Consider the following 21,881-nt stretch of genomic DNA (forward strand, 5'->3'; position numbering starts at 1 on the left):
TCCCCTTAGTTACGGCTGTTTTGAATCCTACAATATGAGGATCTTCTCAAGATGGCTCCTCTGCCAGTTCTCTGAAGCCAAAACTAACTTCCCTCACTTCCCATACACACTTGCTGTAGCCAGCAGCTTCCTGCCAGCCAATCAGATTGGATTACTGAGAGACACGCCTCCTCACTCTGAAGACTAATGCAGCTATGCAGTGTGGAGCACCGCCTGTCACGACCATGGTTATGGTCGTGACTCTTTGGTTATGGTCGCATGCAGTTGTCAGCGGTTTCTTTTTGTTGTCAATCACAGGTCAGGGCTCTGTGGATGTTGCCTCACGTGTGGTTGCCGCTGGCAACATGATGTGCTTGGCAGTGTAGCAGCTGGAGCTGGTTGCTAGGCTGCTCGCTGTCATTGTATGCGGTTGCACCTGGCAACCTGTCTATGAAGGTGTGCCTTGTGTCTGTTTGTTGTGCACGAGGTTTATGTATGGGTGCAAGTCCCCTTTAAGTGGCTGTCTTCCCTTCCCTGGTGTGGGAAGAGTTAATTTCCTTCTTAGTGTGTATGCATTGGGTGTGTCTGTGTGGGTGTGGCTACATGGGCTATTTAGCCTCAGTTGAGACCTGATGTCTGAGGGGTACTTCAGGCATGTTGCAGGAGTCATCCTCCTGGTCTTTTACCATCTGCCAGTGAGGGCAACCCTTGTGGTCATAAATGTTATACATGATGTTTAGTTGATGTTGTTTTCTCTTTCATGTTTAATGCACCTGTGGATCTGGGTTCCTGCGTGTTGATGTGTGTGTGCTGTGTCCATTTATGTTTGGGTGTGGACATCAGCTTGTTGAGCACGGGATCCAGTCAGTGTGTTTGTGGCAGGTAGGTGTGGAAGTGCTTTTCATCCTCCTGCCATATCCATAGGCTGTTCATGTTTCTATCCCCTTGTAGCTTGGCCAGTTTAGACTCCTGTTTCTCTGCGTCCAGGAAGAACAGGTTGTCTACCCAGCTCCTAGTCCAGTGCCACCCTGAGGGCTAGTAGGAATATTAGGTTCCGGAGTATGAACCCTCCTACCATCAGGGTCGGCTCATACGGCTAGGAGACAGGGTCAGAATTAGGGATTGATAGGAGGTGACCTGCTCCCTGATTCCTGTCCTGGCCTTGCAGCGACCAACATCTTCCATCATCGCACGGCTGAGGGTTTTCCCCATCCTCAGCCGTGACACCGCCCCTCTGTCTTCTGTTTATGATTAGCCAAAGTCAGAAAAGCCATAGCAATGGTCTTTTAAGAGACCAGTGGAAAGGGACAGGAGACATTAATGAAAACTGTTATTATAAGGTAATTACAGATCTTTTGACAATAATGGACAGACTAACTCAGGTATACATGCCTAGCTCTAATAAACTAGCAAATAAAAAAACAAATATGACAGTTATCTTTTAAAATGATAGCTGGAGCCTGTGGCCTGACCTGCTTGAGGCTAGCATTTCCTCCATACATTTTACCTAATTAAAAAGATAGAGTAGTGCCACCATAACAGAGATAAAAACTGAAAAAATCTTACATTCTTCGGGATTTACAGATATCCTAGAGAAGGTACTAGTCCATAAAAATCTGCCATCCTTTGAGGGGACACAACAAGGTAATTGCTTCCTCCAGACTATCAGTTGGGCATCACAGCTCTAGAGCAATTCTTTAGACTTAGCGTTTTTTTTTACGCTGAACACGTTTTATATTTAAAGTCTTGTACTGACATTATTCATACTTTATTCTTTGGTTATTTTAAATTAACTTCAGGCTAGACTTCATTGTTCATTTCTGATTTGTCCAGATGAACGTGGTGACGTGGTACTCAAGCTTCTTCTGACTGCAGATATGGCACCAACCTTTAGCATTCTTGGTTACATTTTATTTCCTAATCAAGATGCTGCAGCAGATTCTGTTCAATTCAACATGGAGAAATGTTTTAGGAATAAAGTGAGTGCAATGATATACCCTGAAAATAAAGAAGTATTGGAAATAACATGTAAGATGGTGGGACTGGCTGAGGATGATGTAGGAAATGTGTCAGACTTGAAAACATAATGTTTTATTCATCGCTGCACCACAAGTTAACCTTTCATTTCTTTAATAACCTAGAGAACAACAGTTTAAAATAACTGATCTGAAATACATTTATACACAAGTCACCATTAAGTATGCTCATGGTCCTTAGGTTCCCGGCTCCCTTAAAAGTAGTGATGAGCGAATCGAAGTTGACAAAGTGGAATTCGATCCGAATTTCAGGGAAAATTTGATTTGCACCGAATCCGAATTTACTCACGCTTCATGGTAACGAATACATTTTTTTCCTAAAATGGCTGCTGCACGTGTTAGGACATTGAGCAAAGAACTCTGGGAATGAGGGATCACCCACAATGCCATGCATGCAGCCAATCAGCAGCCAGCCAGCCCTGTGATCTCACAGCCCTATAAATACCCTCAGCCATCTTGGATTCTGCCATTTTCCAGTGTACGTTTCGCAGGGAGAGACGTCAGCAGGCGCTAGGGACAGCGCTCGGAAAGACTTGAAAACTTTATTTAGCTGAATAGAAGTTCAGGGAAAGAGCATTAGAAGTGTAGGGAAAGGATAGGGAGGAATTATTCCACAGAATTGAAGCAGAACAGGGTTCAATGGGGGAGTGTACAGCCTGCATTATAGGAATAATCCTATTCAGGGCCGTCTTTAATATTGATTGAACCCTGGGCAAAAATTGACTTGGGCCCCCTGGATCCCGCCTTCCCACACCTTACCAGGCAATCACGCCCTCCACCACAACACACACACACAAAAATCCACACATCTGGTACAGTGAATGACTATAAATACTTTCAGTTCTGAAGACTCCAGTGGCTCAGGATCAGTGTTCTGGGCAGCTGGGCTCAGGCTGGAAGTGGGCACCGCTCTGCAGGAAGGAGACCAGGGCTCGGCTCACCCTAGTGTTACAGTGCACCCCAGCACCCTATAGTTTACAGAAAACCACAGTATGCAGTATATCACCCTATAGTATACAGTACCCCACAGTATATAGTAGAGCAGTATAGCACCCCACAGTATACAGCACCCCACAGTATACAACACCTCACAGTATACAGTAGAGCAGAATAGCACCTCACTGTATACAGCACCCCAAACTATACACGATACAGCACCCCACACTATACAGTACAGCAGTATAGCACTCCCTAATATACAGCACCCACAGTGTACAGTATACAGCCCCCCACAGTATACAGCCCCCCACAGTATACAGTACAGCAGTATAGCACTCCACAATAAACAGCACCCACAGTATACAGCCCCCCACAGTATACAGTACAGCAGCATAGCACTCCACAATATACAGCACCCACAGTATACAGTATACAGGCCCCCACAGTATACAGGCCCCCACACTATACAGCACCCCACTATACAGTAGTTTACAGTATATTAGCATAACAGCCCCTGTCACCTTTTTCTGATGTAATCTTCACAAAAAAAGCCAAATGCAATTGGGAGCCAAGTGATGAAGGGGCTTCATCGTCATCGGGAGAAGAGGGTGGCAGATTGCGTGTGAGGCAGCGGCAGAGCCAGCAAGTCGGTAGCGTGGTGTGGCAGTTTTTTGTTAAGCCGCCGGAGGAGGTGTACATGGCCATTTACCAAATCTGTGGGCAGAAGGTGAAGTAGGGACAGGGTGCAAATGCTCATACCACGGCCCTGCGTCAACGTTTGCAGCATCCCCAATGTGGTGGTCCAGCCTGCCGCAGCAACCGCTGCATCACCCAGTGGCACGCACCCGATTTCAGGCAGTAAAGGCTCCACCACCTCAGCCGAAGGGAGCTGTCTGTCCTTTCCATCATCTTCCAGTCCTGATGCTCCTGCTCCTTTCCCTCCTACTCCTCGTCAGTCATTCCATGAGCAATCGATCCACTAAGCGATTGCCAAGGGACAACAGTATGCGCGCACTTATCCAACGGCGCAGAAGCTGAACGTGCTCCTGGCTAAGTTGCTGGTGCTGCAGTCCCTCCCTTTCAAAGTGGTGGACTCTGCACCTTTCAGAGAACTTATGGCTTGTGCCGAGCCGAGGTCGAGAGTCCTAAGCTGTCATTTCTTTGACAAACAGGCACTACCAGCCCTGCACAAATATTTAAAACAGAAGGTGGGCCAGTTGTTGATCCTGTCGGTGTCTGCCAAAGTGCACAGCAGCGCCAACGTGTGGAGCTGTAACTACGGTCAAGGACAATATATGACCTTTATGGCCCACTGGGTGAATGTGGTTCCTGCCCAGCCAAACCAGCAATTTGGCCAGGTGACACCACTTCCGCCTCCACGTTCTCACGCCGTTGGTCCTGCATCAATGTCCACCATTGCCACCTCATCGACCACCATGTTCTCAGCCTCCACTGCAGGGACAATTGACAGTGATCCTCCAGCATACCACATGTGAATGGCATGGCGGTGTCACGCTGTTCTACACCTCGTTTACCTGGGCGAATGGAGTAACACAGGGGAGGAACTGCTCCATGTCCTTCATCAAGAAATCAAATCCTGGCTTTCTCTGCGACAAATCAAAATCGGAACCATGGTGACCGACAACGGGAAGAACATAGTGTCGGTGCCGCGTCAAGGAGAGCTAAGCCATGTGCCCTGCATGGCGCACGTGTTCAATCTGGTTGTCAAGCAGTTGCTGAAGTCTTCCACCCATCTGCAAGACATCCTAAAAATGTCCAGGAACTTTGCATGCGCTTCAGACACTCGTACACCGGCAAGCACACCCTTCTTGAGCTGCAGCGCAAGAATGGTGTCCCCCAACATAGGCTGATATGCGACGTTTCCACCCATTGGAATTCCACCCTCCATATGTTGGACCGACTATACGAACAGAGAAAGGCCATAAACGATTTCTTGTTGATCCAAGCGGACAGGAGTACTCACCTGTGTAACTTCGATGTCAGCCAGTGGCAGCTCATGCATGACACCTGCCATTTGCTCAGGCTCTTTTAGGATGCCACGTTATTTGTCAGTCACCAGGACTACAAGATGAACGTCATTCCACTGCTTTATATCCTGAAACAGATGCTGGTAAACCTGGCTGGTCAGGGCACTGGAGACGTGGCGCCTACATCTCACGGCCACATGAGACCTGTGGGGGCTGAACTGGAGGAGGACGAGGACATTGGAGCACAAACAATGTGTAGCAAAATAGGTGGTTTTTCTGCACAGGTGACAGTAGAGGAGGAGCAGGAGCAGCCAGAGGAGCAAGAGGCAGTATGCAGTGGAGATAGAGGCAGGGAGTCCCTCTGAGTCACTTGCGAAAATGGCCCGCTGCATGCTCACTTGCTTGGGTAGTGACAGCCAAATTGTCACCTTTCGGTAGCAGAATGACTTCTGGCTCTCCACCTTGTTGGACCCTTGCTACTTGTCCAAAATGGGGGCCTTTTTTACACCTGCTGAGAGGCAGGACAAATTAAACTACTATAGAGACATATCTGCGCCATCGTCCATCCTCTCGCAGGTCTTACCGGGGAGGCCCTCTGCTCTCTTGTTCCACTGCCATGGCTGCTGTGGCGGGTTGTGGGCCATAGAGCAGTACCAGCTCCATCAGCAGCAGCTTGAGTCTACAGTCGATGATGAGAAGCTTTCTTAACCCGCCTAGTGAAGAAACTACTCACCAGCAGCAGCAGCTAAACCTGTAGCAGAACCTGAACCAGCAGGTGGTGGCATACCTGGACAGCACCTTGCCACTCCACATTAAAGATCCACTGGACTACTGGGTAGCCAAACTGGATTTGTGGTCACAACTGGCCGAGTTTGCCCTAGAAAAGCTGTCCTGCCCAGCCAGTAGTGTGGCATCAGAGCAGGTGTTTAGTGCTGCAGGGGCTATAGTTACCCCAAGGAGAACTTGCCTGTCCACCCAAAATGCAGAGAGACTGACCTTTCTGAAGATGAATCAGGCGTGGATCAGCCAGGATTTCCACCCACCAATGCCTGATGCATCAGATTAGATCATCCATACTACCTCACCCAAACCTTGACAAAAGAGACTGGTTTCTTCTGGCTGCCTGCCTCACCTACTCTTCTGATGCTGCCACCCGCCTGATGCCACACATCTGATGCCAAGTGCTCTTTCTTACACCCACCATCGTCAGCGGGTACTGTTAGTGCCACCCACCTCCCCACTCTGTCACCGGGTCACTCTGTGGTCTCACCACTCAGGTCTCCTCATGCTGCTGCTTCTGCCACCTCCACACTCTGTCATTGTGCCACTCAGTGGCCTCCTCATGATGCTGCTGCCACATCCACACTGTAACCTTGCAAGTCTGTGGCCTCCTCATGCTGCTGCTGCCACCTCCACACTCTGTCATTGTGCCACTCAGCGGCCTCCTCATGCTGCTGCTGCTGCTGCTGCTTCCACCTCCACACTATGTCACCTTGCCAGTCTGTGGCCTCCACATGCTGCTGCTAACTCAACACTATGTCACTGGGACACTCTGTGTCCTCCTCATGCTGCTGATGCCACCTCCACACTATGTCACCTTGCCAAGTCTGTGGCCTCCTAATGCTGCTGCTGCCACTTCCACGCTATGTCACCTTGCCACTCTGTGGTCTGCTAATGCTGCTGCTAAATCAACACTATGTCGCTGGGCCACTCCGTAGCATCCTCATGCTGTTGCTAACGCAACACTATGTCACTGGGCCACTCTTTAGCCTCCTCATGCTGCTGCTGCCACCTCCACACTATGTGACCTTGCCACTCTGTGGTCTGCTCATGCTGCTGCTAACTCAACACTATGTGACCTTGCCACTCTGTGGTCTCCTCATGCTGCTGCTACCTCAACACTAAGTCACTGAGCCACTCTGTGGACTTCTCAAGCTGTTCTCCCACCCCCCCTACTCCATGACTGGGCTACTATTTTGCCTTTTAGGCCTGGTTGACAACATCATTTATTTTTCCCTTCTTCTGATCTGTCAGAAGGAAGGAAAAATGAGATGCACAATGGATCCTGTCTGTGTAGCAGCTGTAAGTCCTGTATGGTCCCATCAGAATTGGCTTATGATTTGGTAGCAGGAGTGGGTACAAAACACAGAAGACATGCAAATATTCCATTCACGTGTCATCTCTGTTTTGGATCCACTCCTGTTTTTTTTGGGCTTTAGCAATACTGATGGATTACTGACCAAATGCTGACCGAGTGAAGGCGGATGCTCAACAAACAAGATCCGTTTTTTGGGGGGATATTGTTCTGACGAATTAGAGGAAGGGCAAAATAATCAGTGACGTCAACACAAACTTACTGCTGACACCCTCTCCACTCTGTCAGGGGGGCTCTAGTTGTATAAGCATTTAATAGAACAGGTTCTGTAGACATCTATGTGGAATCAGCTGATGACGGTGTAAAAGGAGTGCGCTCTTTCACACTACAGTAGGATCTTGGGCCTCAGCACGGTTCTTTATACCTGGCGCTAAAGACCTGTATGGATGAGTTCACACTTGAGTCATTTGGTCAGTTTTGGCCCTGTGACTGCCCAAATAAGTGAAGTGTGCAGTGATTCTAAGAGCGACACCTGTCGTGTTCATGTCATACTGACTCACGGTATTGTTTCACTACCACAGCAGACTCCCTATGCGTGTTACTGCAAGGCACAGTGTTCTACACCAGGCTCTCTGCAGCCAGGAAATAGCTGTTTTTAATGCGATTCGCCGCAAATAAATTCAGATCGAAATGAATATTTTCGGAAAATTCGCTCAACCGGCCGAATCGTATTTTTGAGAAATTCGCTCATCTCTACTTAAAAGTCTCTATAGTTCATCACAGACTAAGTGCTCAAATATAACAGCACAGTCTCTGATGTCTTAGTTAATCAAAGCATTGGCATACCAGGTGCCTTCTGCTTTTTGCTGAACTCCTCTGCAGACATATGTCAATTGATTTGCTGCTTCTCACAATGACTTGCCACTCTCAGCAGTTTCTGACTCTCTAAAACCTTTTATTTACCTAACTGAACTTGGGATGATGCAACCCCCATGCAATCTCCAGTGCTCTGGAGTACACTATGTACCTTCTGGTTTTCTTCTGTGCTCTACACCACACTCTCCTCTGCTCTCTGCACACACAGCCTTACATCAGACTACCCACTTCTTGTGTTTCACCTGAGAACCAGTACCTCTCATGTAGTGCCCTCTAGCACGGGTTACATCTTCTTCCACTAGATTTACAGTTGCTATCTAGGCAACGTTGGAGTATATTGCATAGTGATTAAATCTTGGGGGCAATCTCCTGAAATTAGGCCTCTGTGATGGTCACACCTGCGATTGGTCTTCCAAAGGGACAGTTTTTTAAATTCTTTCGTCCACAGGTGAGAGGCGCTGCTCTGTGCTATCACTTTGAACTCTGACAAATGGGGATTAGGCTGTTGCACCATTTTACAAGGTGTAGACTCTCTACCTGACTTACAGTTTAGTTCTGTGTGACCACTGTCAATTTCTAGTTAACAGTAAAAGTGCCCGGGCCTTCCGACCTCAATAAAAAGGTCACTGTTTTTAAGGGACACAATACTAGCATGGAAGCTACTGAGGAAACACGTTCATCTATCATATCAGATTTCCAAACATTTACCATTGATGCGTAACCCTGGTTTTGAGCCGGGTAGTAATGACAAACTCTTTCAGAAATGGATACAAAAATGGGTGACAAAATTGGGGGATGTGTTTAAAGAAGGAGAAAATCGCTGGGCCACGCTGCAAGAACTGGAGGAAAGATGGGGATTGAGGGGATCTAACTACCTACCGTTTCTGAAAGTTAAGAATTACTGTAGAAATCTTTCTAGGGATCTCTCTCAGGAATGGAAACAAAATGAGTTTGATTCTTTCCTCAGTAAGATTAGACCCACAATAAATTTACTTTATCAATTGTTACGGGACAAATGGAGATCAAAGGATCGCAAGAAAATGTTCAATAAATGCTCCTGCTCCGTACAGTATTGGAACAAAGTTTTATGCAAATCAACTTCAGATGTTTTATCCGAAGTCGATTCACTCATCCCTAATTAATATGTATAGTTGGCTTTAGTCCACCTTTGGCAGCTATAACTAATGTCCTGATGATGGGGCTGTTCGGTGGGAGAAAGTGATGTAACGGAGTAGGCTGTGGGGATTTCCTATGGGTCTCAGATCTTAGTATTCATATGGTGAGGTTAGTTCTTTGAGTACATTGTATCTTTGCAGTCTTGCTCTGGTGTATAATTTCTCTCTATTGACAGGTATCAGTCAAATTCCTCCCGGGTGAAGTTCTTCCAAAATCAGATGTGTCTCTCCAGGTTGAGGCTGCTCCTGGATCTCTCTGTGGTCTGCGAGTGGTGGATAAGAGTGTGGTACTGATGAAACCAGACAATGAGCTAACCGCTACTAAAGTAATTAATTTGCACAGTCTTTTTTTATTCTGTTAACAGATGTAAGCACGTGAGGTCAACCACATTACCTGCACAAATAAGTGAAGTTGGTCCCAGCATCCTGCTCGCTCTGCTAATCACATTCTCCACATTTCATTTCCCAAGGTTTTTGATCTTTTCCCAATTTCAAGTTCACATACATATAACAGACAAGTTGTGGATGAAACGGAATGTAAATCGAGAATATCTTACTATTTTAGTGAAAGAGATTGGAACAAAGGTGACGTGTGCATCTATTTTGAGGTACATTTATTTACTTTATATATATTTTATTCAAGTATATAGGGAATAGTATTGAGCGGCAGTAGTCATATTCGAATTCGCGATAGTTCACAAATATTTTGTAGAATATTTGCAAATTTGAATATTCGTTATATTCTACGATTTTTTTACTCGAAAAATCGACAAGGTAACGATCGCGTAGTATGCAAATGTAATGCAAATTTTTATTGCAAATTTTTAAATTGCCGAGCAAAAACATGATTCCTCCCTGCTTGTGGGCCAATGAGTCATAGCACTATTTTGAATATATTAGTTTTTCGAATATTTGTAATATTCTAAGACAAGAATATATAGCAATATAGCGAATATTCAAAAAAATAACGAATATTGAGCAATTTAGCTAATATAGTGCTATAATCTTTTTTTCAATAGTTGAAATTCTTTTTTCAATCTGAACTTCAGATGAGAAAAAAATTACAACTATTAGACAAAGAAGATTATATCACTATATTAGCTAAATTGCTCTACATTTGTTATATTTCGAATATTCGCTATATTGCTATATATTCTTGTTTTAGAATATTATGAATATTCAAAAAAACAAATATATTCAATATAGTGCTATATATTAGTTTTTTTAGAATATTCATCATTTTTCCCATTTAAAGTCATGATTCCTCACTGCTTCTTGCTTGTGGGCCAATAAGTCATTGGCCCACAAGCAAGAAACAGGGAGGAATCATGTTTTTACTCTGCAATTGAAAAATTTGCGATAAAAATAAATTTGCATTACAAAACTTCGCAATACAAAAATTCGCAATAAAAAAATCTCAAATATTCGAAATTACGAATATATATCACTATATTCTAAATATTTGTGAAGTTTCTAATACCTATATTCGCGATAAAAATTTGAAATTTGAATATTCGTGATCAACACTAATAGGGAATTAATAGGCATTACTTCAACCCACAGTTCTGAAAAGATCATCAGATTTGCCCCACTATGATCTAATGTGCATGGCAAAGGGTCTTTATCACTTTGCTGGCTTCATTCATTTTTCCATCATATTATACACTAGTTTCCAGGGATTATAGCCACCCAGTAATCTAGCAGAGGTGGCTGCGCTTGCACACTACAGGAAAATGTGCCTGCCTAAATGCACATCTGGAGTCCCAGCCTCCAGGCAGGCTGGGGCCTCATTCTATAGTGTGCAAGTGTAGTACCCCAGACCTGGGGGTACAACAAATTGTAAATACTTATGTATTGTATGTTATGTATTTTTTTATGTATGGCCATTATTACCAGTAAGTAATGATTGGCAAAGTTTGACAGGAACAGGGCTAACCACACTGCTCCTCCCTTCTTGGAGACAAAGAACACGTCAGGGCTCCTGCTACTGATTCTCTAGAGATAGAAACCTTATCCTAACCCTCAAGTAAATCCTTGAGAAGAGATACGGCATGTAAGCACAGTAGGCAGGAACACACAGACAGTGGACCCTAACTGTAACCCAGCCCGCTTTCCCTGCCTACATGCAGTGCATGCCCTAGACGGCAAGTCCACAACTGGTCGACATTCCCTACTCTTCTAGGTGCAGGACTTACACACACACACACAGAATAAACTACACAAAGCAAAAGTCATAACCAGACAGGAAACACAGTACTAAATCACGAGACAGAGAGTGTTCAAAGGCAAGCCGAGATCAACTCAATTACCAATCCAAACACACACAGAACAGAACCAGGAGCACAGCTAGGGAGTAAGAATCTATGACTGGCAATACTATCTGGCCAGGAAGGGATTTAAATAGAGCATTGAGTTCCAGGATCATAATCTGATAGCTCAATACTCCATTAGTCAGAACACAGCACACAGGAATAGAACACCTGAGCAATCAACCCACTGCTAGTTTCCACCAGCACACGCCAGCTGTGGGGAGAAACAGAACATTGCATCCTGTTGCTAAGGATGCTGTCATGTCACCATGGGGCGTGGCTTCATAGCGCTTCTTTCCTGGTGCAGTCATGCTGAAGCTGGAGATCTCGCTGCTCGGGCCCAGACAGCTAACTTTGTGCCACAGCACAGTGAACAGCTAAATCCAGCATTTGAAGACACTGCTGTGAGGTGAGGGACTATGGCTAAGACACCCATTACCCAGATCTTTACTAAGCCAGTAGAACCTAAGTGCTAAATTACAGACATCCAACCTGCCTCCATAATCCTTACTGGTACCAGAGAAGACTGCAGTCAAATTCTGGTGCTATTAAATGTATTTGAAGTTGTACATTGTATTGTATTCTGGCCTCATCCTTCAATACTATATTTCCACTGCACCGATCCCCAGAGTTCAGTGGCCTGAGGGAGTACATCATGACACAATACTTCAGTCAGGACCACTACCAGTCCTATTCTCCACTCCGGCTCCTCCAGGGCTCAGCACCATTGGCATATAACATAGCAGGTCTCAGTGCCCTCCATAACAGGGCAGACAACAGTGCTTCATCAGAAGTTCCCTCTAGTGGCTTAAAGAGGTTGTCTGAGATTTGATATTGATGACCTATCCTCAGAATAGCTCATCAATCAGCAGTTGGAAGAGGCCGTGCACTCTGATTACTTTATGTTCATGGGTCACGTGGCCTAGGAGCAGCTTTGTCCGATTCATGTGAATAAGGCTGCCAAGCACACCCACTATGCAATGGACATAGACGGTGCTGTACTTGGTACACTGAGAAGAGGCTGCGGCGCTCACAGTAGCACTGCAACTACCTCAAACACCTGATGGGCAGGGGAGCCAGATGTCTGACCATCGCCAATCTGATAATTGCCAATAATCTATCCTTATCTTGTAAAACCCCTTTAAATGGATAGTCCGCCCCACCACCAAAAAAAACGGGGATGGTTGGTCATAGCATCTCTGCTCCTGCCACTTATGGTCGCTGCCTGGCTGGAAATGTTATGTGCCAAGTATGCATATGTCACCCCTAGGGTAACTGATTGGCTGGCAAGGGGTCAGCCGGGGTCTCAGCATCTCACTCAGCCAGTTGGGAACAGAGACGCATTGCAGAAAGTGATACAACCAGAGCAAGTGAATGAGTTTCTTTTTTCACATACCCTGTCCGGCCATCCCCATTATTTGTTTTCAGGGCCCAAACAATCTCTGTAAGTGACTTTAAGGTTACCTAGGACTGCTCATCTAGCAGGTTTCATATAACATATGCATGAATAGACCGTATTGTATTTTTGATATGAAAAAAGGCAAATCATTTTTTCTTTTCTTCTTACAGAACTTGAGCCTAAAAATCATGACAAGTGCAAGAATAGGTAAATCTCCTAAAAAAGAAAGTGGATTCATACAACAGTCCCGTCCTGGAGGTACACCAGTACATTGTAAATTCCCTTTCTATATGTTATGCTCCCAGAACAGAGCACAGTGCCTATATAACAGAGCAAGCTACAATGCCCTCGTAACCGAGCAACTGTTGGAAAATGTACTGGACAGGAGCTGTCCTGGCCACCTTGTATCTATGCTGTAGCGGTGGCCGTGGTTGCCCACTATAGGAAAGGACACTGGTCTCTCAGGTGCAGGAGTGAGCATAGGTGCTTTTTCCTATAGTGTACAAGCACCACCACCACTGCTGTATTGCAAGGTGGTCATAACCCCAGGATACGAGCAGTGTATAATCTGATGGAAGAATGAATCAAGTCAGCAAAGGAGGTAATATGAACAATCACAATACATTAGGGTACTTTCACACTTGCGTTGTTTGATTACGGCAGGCAGTTCCGTTGCCTGAACTCCCTGCCTGATCAGGCAAACTGTATGCAAACGCATGTCATTATTTCTGACTGATCAGGCATTTTTCAGACTGATGAGGATCCTGATCAGTCTTAAAAATGCCTGATCTGTCAGAAAAATGCATTGCAATACCGGATCCTTTTTCCTGTGTCATCAGGCAAAACGGATCCGGTATTTATTTTTTTCACATTTTTAAAGGTCTGCGCATGCCGGATCCGATACTAAGGCAATTTTCACACTTGCGTCAGTGTGATCTAGCGGGCAGTTCCGTTGTCGGTACTGCCCGCCGGATCCGCCAATCTGCCGCTGACTGAAAGCATTTTTGAGACGGATCTGGATGCGGATACGTCTCACAAATGCATTGCAAGGACAGATCCGTCTCTCCGCTTGTCATGCGGAGAGACGGATCCGTCTTGTATCTTTTTTTCACATTTTTACCGGTCTGCGCAAGCGCAGGCCGGAAGGTAGGATCCGGAATTCCGGTATTTTGAATGCCGGATCCGGCACTAATACATTACTATGGGAAAAATTCTGACATGTATTCAGTTTCTTTGGCCGGAGATAAAACCGTAGCATGCTACGGTTTTATCTTTTGCCTGATCAGTCAAAACGACTGAACTGAAGACATCCTGATGCATCCTGAACGGATTGCTCTCCATTCAGAATGCATGGGGATATGCCTGATCAGTTCTTTTCCGGTATAGAGCCCCTGTGACGGAACTCTATGCCAGAAAAGAAACGCTAGTGTGAAAGTACCCTAATGCATTCCTATGGAAAAAAATGCCGGATCAGGCATTCAGGCAAGTGTTTAGTTTTTTTGGCCGGAGATAAAACCGCCCTGAAAAGTCAAAAAGACTGAACTGAAGACATCCTGATGCATCCTGAACGGATTGCTCTCCATTCAGAATGCATTAGGATAAAACTAGAGGTGGGACGAATCCAATTTTTTTCGAATCCGAATCCGAAAAGGTTCTCGAATCTTTCGAATCTTTCGAATCCTACGAATCCTTTACATAAGAATTGTGTGAACGGTGTAAGAAACAAACTGATCCAAACTCAATATTCTTTTAATATGAAAAAATAAAGAGTCCTTACTTTTTTAACAAAGTATTCGTCAACACAGAAAGAAAGTAACCTTAAAAGGAACCTGTCACCAGGATTTTGTGCATAGAGCTGAGGACATGGGTTGCTAAATGGCCGCTAGCACATTCTGCAATATCCAGTCCCCATAGCTCTGTGTGCTTTTATTGTGTCAAAAAAACAATTTGATACATATGCAAATTATTAACCTGAGATGAGTCCTGTCCCTGACTCATCTCACATACAGGACTCATCTCTGGTTAATTTGCATATGTATCAAATCATTTTCTTTACACAATAAAAGCACACAGAGCTATGGGGACTGGGTATTGCATATGTGCTAGAAGCCATCTAGCAACTCATGTCCTCAGCTCTATACACAAAATCCAGGTGACAGGTTCCCTTTAAGGACAACTGAAATGAGAGGTATATGGAGGCTGCCATTACTTGATTAATAACAGTTGCCTGGCTGTCCAGCTGATCCTCTTCCTCGAAAACATTAGCCATAGGCCCTGAACAAGCATGCAGCAGATCTGGTGTTTATCAGACATTTTTGTCAAATCAGATAAGATTACCTGCATGCTTGTTTCTGGTGTGATTCATACACTACTGGTGCCAAATAGACAAGCAGGGCTGCCAGGCAACTGGTATTGTTTAAAAAAGGAAAAACATGGCAGCATCCATATACCTCTCACGTCAGCTGTCCTTTAAAGCACCTGAAGTTAGGGGGATTTGGAGGCTGACATGTTTTCTAAACAATACCAGTTGCCTGGCTGTCCAGCTGATCCTCTGCCTGTGATGCTTCTGTGAGCAACTATACCTGGCTACCTAATAGTGTGGGCTACTATACCTGGCTACCTAATAGTGTGGGCTACTATACCTGGCTACCTAATAGTGTGGGCTACTATACCTGGCTACCTAATAGTGTGGGCTACTATACCTGGCTACCTAATAGTGTGGGCTACTATACCTGGCTACCTAATAGTGTGGGCTACTATACCTGGCTACCTAATACTGTGGGCTACTATACCTGGCTACCTAATAGTGTGGGCTACTATACCTGGCTACCTAATAGTGTGGGCTACTATACCTGGCTACCTAATAGTGTGGGCTACTATACCTGGCTACCTAATAGTGTGGGCTACTATACCTGGCTACCTAATAGTGTGGGCTACTATACCTGGCTACCTAATAGTGTGGGCTACTATACCTGGCTACCTAATAGTGTGGGCTACTATACCTGGCTACCTAATAGTGTGGGCTACTATACCTGGCTACCTAATAGTGTGGGCTACTATACCTGGCTACCTAATAGTGTGGGCTACTATACCTGGCTACCTAATAGTGTGGGCTACTATACCTGGCTACCTAATACTGTGGGCTACTATACCTGGCTACCTAATAGTGTGGGCTACTACCTGGCTACCTAATAGTGTGGGCTACTATACCTGGCTACCTAATAGTGTGGGCTACTATACCTGGCTACCTAATAGTGTGGGCTACTATACCTGGCTACCTAATAGTGTGGGCTACTATACCTGGCTACCTAATAGTGTGGGCTACTATACCTGGCTACCTAATAGTGTGGGCTACTATACCTGGCTACCTAATAGTGTGGGCTACTATACCTGGCTACCTAATAGTGTGGGCTACTATACCTGGCTACCTAATAGTGTGGGCTACTATACCTGGCTACCTAATAGTGTGGGCTACTATACCTGGCTACCTAATACTGTGGGCTACTATACCTGGCTACCTAATAGTGTGGGCTACTATACCTGGCTACCTAATAGTGTGGGCTACTATACCTGGCTACCTAATAGTGTGGGCTACTATACCTGGCTACCTAATAGTGTGGGCTACTATACCTGGCTACCTAATAGTGTGGGCTACTATACCTGGCTACCTAATAGTGTGGGCTACTATACCTGGCTACCTAATAGTGTGGGCTACTATACCTGGCTACCTAATAGTCTGGGCTACTATACCTGGCTACCTAATAGTGTGGGCTACTATACCTGGCTACCTATCCTGGGGGCAACTATACCTACAGGCTACTATAACAGGCTACCTATACCAAAATTCAAGTGATATAGCTCACTACTGCACTTGAATTGCAAATGCACCTCTTCTGTGCAGGTCCTGTTCAACTACCAGGGTATATCTTATGTGTTTTGATTGGGAGGTTTATATTGCTGTGTTACTTACTAGAGTGGGTTCTATACTGAGGGGCAGTATCTAGTCTACTAAGGGGGCATTATATTGAGGTAGCAGGCCTGAGAAGAAGAGAGCAGTGACAGGGAGCAATACACAATGTCACTTTCAGGCAGTGTGTGCCAATAGCACCCCATATGATGGCAGTATCTCAACCAGCATCAAACATCTGGAACTATTTCAAAATATCACTGAAATGCAAATTGCACCCTGTGCCCGGCAAAGACTCCCATACCACCTCAGCTATTTAGACATAGGCCCTGAGGAAGCAGGCAGTTGGATTTTCTATCTACTTGAGACTGAAGTTTTACAGGAATTTTAAAGGTCATGTTTGCACCTACTGGTATGTGATTAAGAGATGCAGGAAAGATCAACAGGACAACAGGCAACCCGTATATAAACATGGCACACTCCATATCCCGGCCTCAAGCTAAAACAATGCACCCTCCTCCATATCCCAATTTACTAAAGTAAAGTTGTTCGTTCAAGGAAGATTTTTGTTCAGGAAAACCAGCATACGAACTCGTTCTGGGTCCAGTCTACTTCGTTTCCTATCAACTATGATGCCTGATGTGCTGAATAATCTTTCTGAAATTACAGTGGAAGGAGGTGTAATTAAGAACTTTTTAGAGAGTGTTCTCAAATTCTGATATTTTTAGTTTTCTTTCCAGTACTTGAAAATATCAGAGGATGGTTGAATCAGTGGTTCTGCTAAGTAGGCATTTATTTCTTCCTCCGGAGATAGAGAATGCTCGCTGCTGCCGGAAGATGGTACCACCATCAATTGAGAATAATAACTCCACATGCTGTGACCTCCTTGTTGTTCAGTCTGTGATGTTTGACTGTTATCTGCTCCTGGTCCTTGTGCTGATGAATGTCGATCAGTGTCTTCGCCTTGCATACTTAGATCTGAATCTGTAATCTCAATGGCCAGTGCGGATTTAGCTTCCTCAAGTTTTTCTCTATTGATAAACACAGTTCCCTTGAATCGGGGATCCAGTAAAGTACCAAGAGTATAGAATTTTTCAGACTCAACAGAGTGATAGCGCCTTTTCATTGATGCAAGCAAATCATTTCTGAATCCCTGTATGGAAGCTATAGTGGATTTGAAATTCTGCAAAGCACGAATTGTACTGTTGACTAAAGGAATTATTTCAGAGATTGTCACTTGGCTTGAACTGGCCACAAAAGTAGCTCTATCAAACACATCAAGGATTCGTATCACTTCTTCTATAATTGTCCACTGCCGAGCACTAAGATCTACCTGAAAATTTAGGTCAGAAGCAGATAGTAAAACAGCTGGCTTTTGTTCCAGGAGACGAGCTAGCATGTGAAGCTGAGCGTTCCATCTAGTTGGTTCGTCTTGTATGAGACGATGAGGTTTCAGATTTAACTTGTCTTGAGCGGATCGTAAGGTTTTCATGGCTTTTGAAGAGTGTTTGTAATGTCCTACAATACTCCGGCAGGATGCCATAATTTCCTTAATTTCACTCTTGTTTAATAAACCATCTTTCAGAACTAATTGAAAGGTATGAGCCAGGCAAGGCAAGTGGTGAAACAGACTGCGCTGTAAAGCTGCTACCACATTAGGACCATTGTCTCTCATGACACACACAACTTTTTGTGACAGATTCCATTCTGTCATAGTGCTGGTGATGAAAGCTTCTATGGCAGATGCTGTATGGGCAACCTCAGGAAAGGGAATACATTCCAAGCACAGGTGATGATACAGAAAGTTGTCATCTATGAAGTGAACTGTCAAACTGAGATAATCATCATAAGATGTAGATGTCCACATGTCTGTTGTTACTCCAATAAAATTGGTTTTCTCTAGAAGGTCCTGAACTTTTGTCTTTACCTCTTCATACATTTCTGGAATTACCTTTTCTGCAATGTGTTTCCTGCTTGGGATGACATATCTTGGCTCTAGGTGGTTTATCAACTTTCTGAAACCTTTATCTTCTACTATGGATAGAGGTTGGTTGTCCTGACAGATCATTTCAGCGACTAATCGTGTAACTGTTTTAGCTCTTTTGTCTCCTGGTTTGAAAATTTGCTTTTTGTCTAGAAAGGCTGGCATAGTCCATTGCTGAGAAGGTGGTGTTACTGCTTTGCGTTTCACTGGGGGTGGTTTGAATGGACTTTCAGTAAACGATGACTCTGCTGATCCTGGACTAGGAGCTGGACTAGACGTTGATGCCGGACTGTGAACAAAAGCTAATTCTTCATCTATGTCTTCGGATGTTAAATCCTCACTGACAGACCGAGGGGCTGAGGGTGAAGCTGGAGGCAATAGTGGCGATGGTGAACGTGTGCCTTTCAGTTCCTGAAATTTGGAGAAATGCTTTGTTTTCAAATGTTTCCACATAGCTGAGGTGGTATGGGAGTCTTTTCCTCTGGATATTTTAGCCGGACACAGGTTGCAATTTGCATAATTTTCATTCAGTGATATTTTGAAATAGTTCTAGATGTTTGATGCTGCTTGAGATGATGCCATCATATGGGGTGCTATTGGCCCACTCTGCCTGAAAGTGACATAAAAAAAAAAAGTCTTTACCCTACATTTTGTATTGCTCCATGTCACTGCTCCCTTCTTCTCATGCCTGCCACCTCAATATAATGCCCCCTTAGTAGACTAGTTACTGCCCCTCAGTATAGAATCCACTCTAGTAAGTAACACAGCAATATAAACCTCCCAGTCAAAACACATAACTAGATATACCCTGGTAGTTAAACAGGACATGCACAGAAGAGGTGCATTTGCAATTCAAGTGCAGTAGTGAGCTATATCACTTGAAGTTTATTTTGTTATTGGTAGCCTAGTATAGTTGCGCCCAGTATATGGAGCCTGGTATAGATGCTCCCATTTGTAGGTAGCCAGGTATAGTTGCCACCAGGATAAGTAGCCAGGTATAGTAGCCCACACTATTAAGTAGCCTGGTATAGTGTCTCACAGTATTAGGTAGCCATGTATAGTTGCCCACAGGTAACCAGGCATTGGTGTTGTCAAAAGTACCTACCTGCACAACAAACCAGAAGGACCAGCTGTGTTGCTCCAGGCAAGGTTGATGTCCTGCTCGGCGGCTCCAAACAAGGTCTGGTCTCCACTGCAGGCAACAGCGGTACTTGAGCGGGACCTGCACAGAAGATGTCAATATATGCAATTGAGAATAGTGCAGTTAGCAACAGCAAGCTTAGCTATATCACTTGAATTTTGGTATAGGTAGCCTGGTATAGTAGCCCCCAGTATATGGAGCCTGGTATAGATGCCCCCATTTGTAGGTAGCCAGGTATAGTTGCCCACAGTATTAGGTAGCCAGATATAGATGCCCCAGTATAGGTTAGACAATAGCCAGCTATAGTGCTTTAGTATAGGTTAGCCAGGTATAGTACCCCAGTATAGGTTAGCCAGGTATAGTACCCCAATAAATATAGGTTAGCCAAGTATAGTGCCCCAGTATAGGTTAGACAGGTATAGTGTGCCCCAGTATAGGTTAGCCCAGGCGAGTGGCGTACACACATTCCATGGGGCCCCAGTGCGAAACTGATCCATGGTGCCCCTTCCCTGTCAAAGCCAACCCACCACTGCAACTGCGACCCCTGTATGTACGCGTCTGCTCCCATGTGCCATACAGTGCCCTCATGTGCCATAGAGTGCCCCCATGTGCCATTCCTTGCCTCAATGTACCATACAGTGCCCCACATTGCCCTCATGTGCCATACAGTGCCCCCATGTGCTGTACAGTGCCCCCATGTGCTGTACAGTGTCCCAATGTGCCGGTGAAGACTCTGAACCTGCAGGCGGACTACGGGCCACACTCCACCAACATGAAGTGCTCCCGCTCCAGGCTGTAGTACCTTCGTATGTGTGGCTGGGGTGCTCAGTGAGGCTGAGGCAGGCTCCAGCAGTGCAGGAAGTCCGGGGCTTGCTGGTGTCTCGTCTCTCTGGCGGCGAGCGTCAGACACTGCTCTCACGAGGCGCTGGGACGTGATGACGTCGCAGGCTCGGCGGTAGGGCTGCAGTAAATGAATATTTTAGTAATCGAGTATTCTATCGATTATAATTTCTCGATTCATCGAGTAATCTAATAATTGGAAAAACCTCCTTAAAAGAACGTACGAAATTAGGCATGTATAAAGTTATTGGTTTGAAGGGGTTAATGGAAACACCTTGGCATTAGGCATGTATAAAGTTATTGGTTTGGAGGGGTTAATGGAAACACCTTGGCATTAGGCATGTATAAAGTTATTGGTTTGAAGGGGTTAATAACTTTATACATGCCCATTGCCAAGGTGCATCCATTAACCCCTCCAACCAATAACTTTATACATGCCCATTGCCAAGGTGTTTCCATTAACCCCTCCAAACCAATAACTTTATACATGCCAGCCTAATGCCAAGGTGCTTCCATTAACCCCCCAAACTTTATACATGCCCATTGGGTTTGGAGGGGTTAATGGAAGCACCTTGGCATTAGGCATGTATAAAGTTATTGGTTTGTAGGGGTTAATGAAAGCACCTTGGAGGTGCGTTCATTAACCCCCTCTCTAAACCATAACGTTTTACATGCCAAGGTGGGGCCTGCAGCCTCCATTAACCATTCTCTTTCCATCTTCCTTCATTTCAATATCAATTCAATGAATTTACAGTGACTCCGATTCCCCCCTGGCGTGCCTCTGTTTTAACTTTAACTTAATAAATTACCTAATGTGGCAATGGCACTAGCCGCACTAGTGAGGAAGCCGCAGCCGCAGACACATGGGACCGTCTTCATCCCAGCATGCACTGGGACTTACGTGACGTCGGACTCCCGCCGGCGTGATGACGATGAATAAGCGCAACTGCACGGAGGACATGGAAGCGGTGAGTGAGACGCAGCCCTACTGCAGCCCTACTCGGCGGGATTCGTCGGATTCGAATCACGGAAAGGATGTCGGGATTCGAGTCCACGAATCCCACGAATCCAGCAAGATTCGATGGATTCGTGGATTCGACGAATCCCCCGTCCCATCTCTATTTTAGAGTGTCAGCTTACCAGCAGGCACTTGCATATAATGTTTTAGAGCAGGGATGCTCAACCTGCGGCCCTCCAGCTGTTCTAAAACTAC

General features: G+C 45.1%; 1 protein-coding gene across 4 annotated transcripts in view; it reads left to right on the forward strand.

Annotated features, from left to right (window-relative positions):
• Window positions 1–21,881, forward strand: part of LOC122940144 (alpha-2-macroglobulin-like) — a 145,084-nt gene that overhangs the window by 40,149 nt on the left and 83,054 nt on the right. For 3 of the 4 annotated variants that reach the window (XM_044296540.1, XM_044296543.1, XM_044296542.1), the window contains 4 exons: window positions 1,813–1,958; window positions 9,265–9,414; window positions 9,559–9,696; window positions 12,967–13,054. In XM_044296540.1, coding sequence (XP_044152475.1) covers window positions 1,813–1,958; window positions 9,265–9,414; window positions 9,559–9,696; window positions 12,967–13,054 — 522 coding nt within the window. The remainder of the gene's footprint in view (window positions 1–1,812; window positions 1,959–9,264; window positions 9,415–9,558; window positions 9,697–12,966; window positions 13,055–21,881) is intronic. The other variant, XM_044296541.1, reaches the window with a different exon arrangement.

Source organism: Bufo gargarizans, chromosome 6 (genome assembly GCF_014858855.1).
Source record: "Bufo gargarizans isolate SCDJY-AF-19 chromosome 6, ASM1485885v1, whole genome shotgun sequence".
Classification (NCBI taxonomy): domain Eukaryota; kingdom Metazoa; phylum Chordata; class Amphibia; order Anura; family Bufonidae; genus Bufo; species Bufo gargarizans.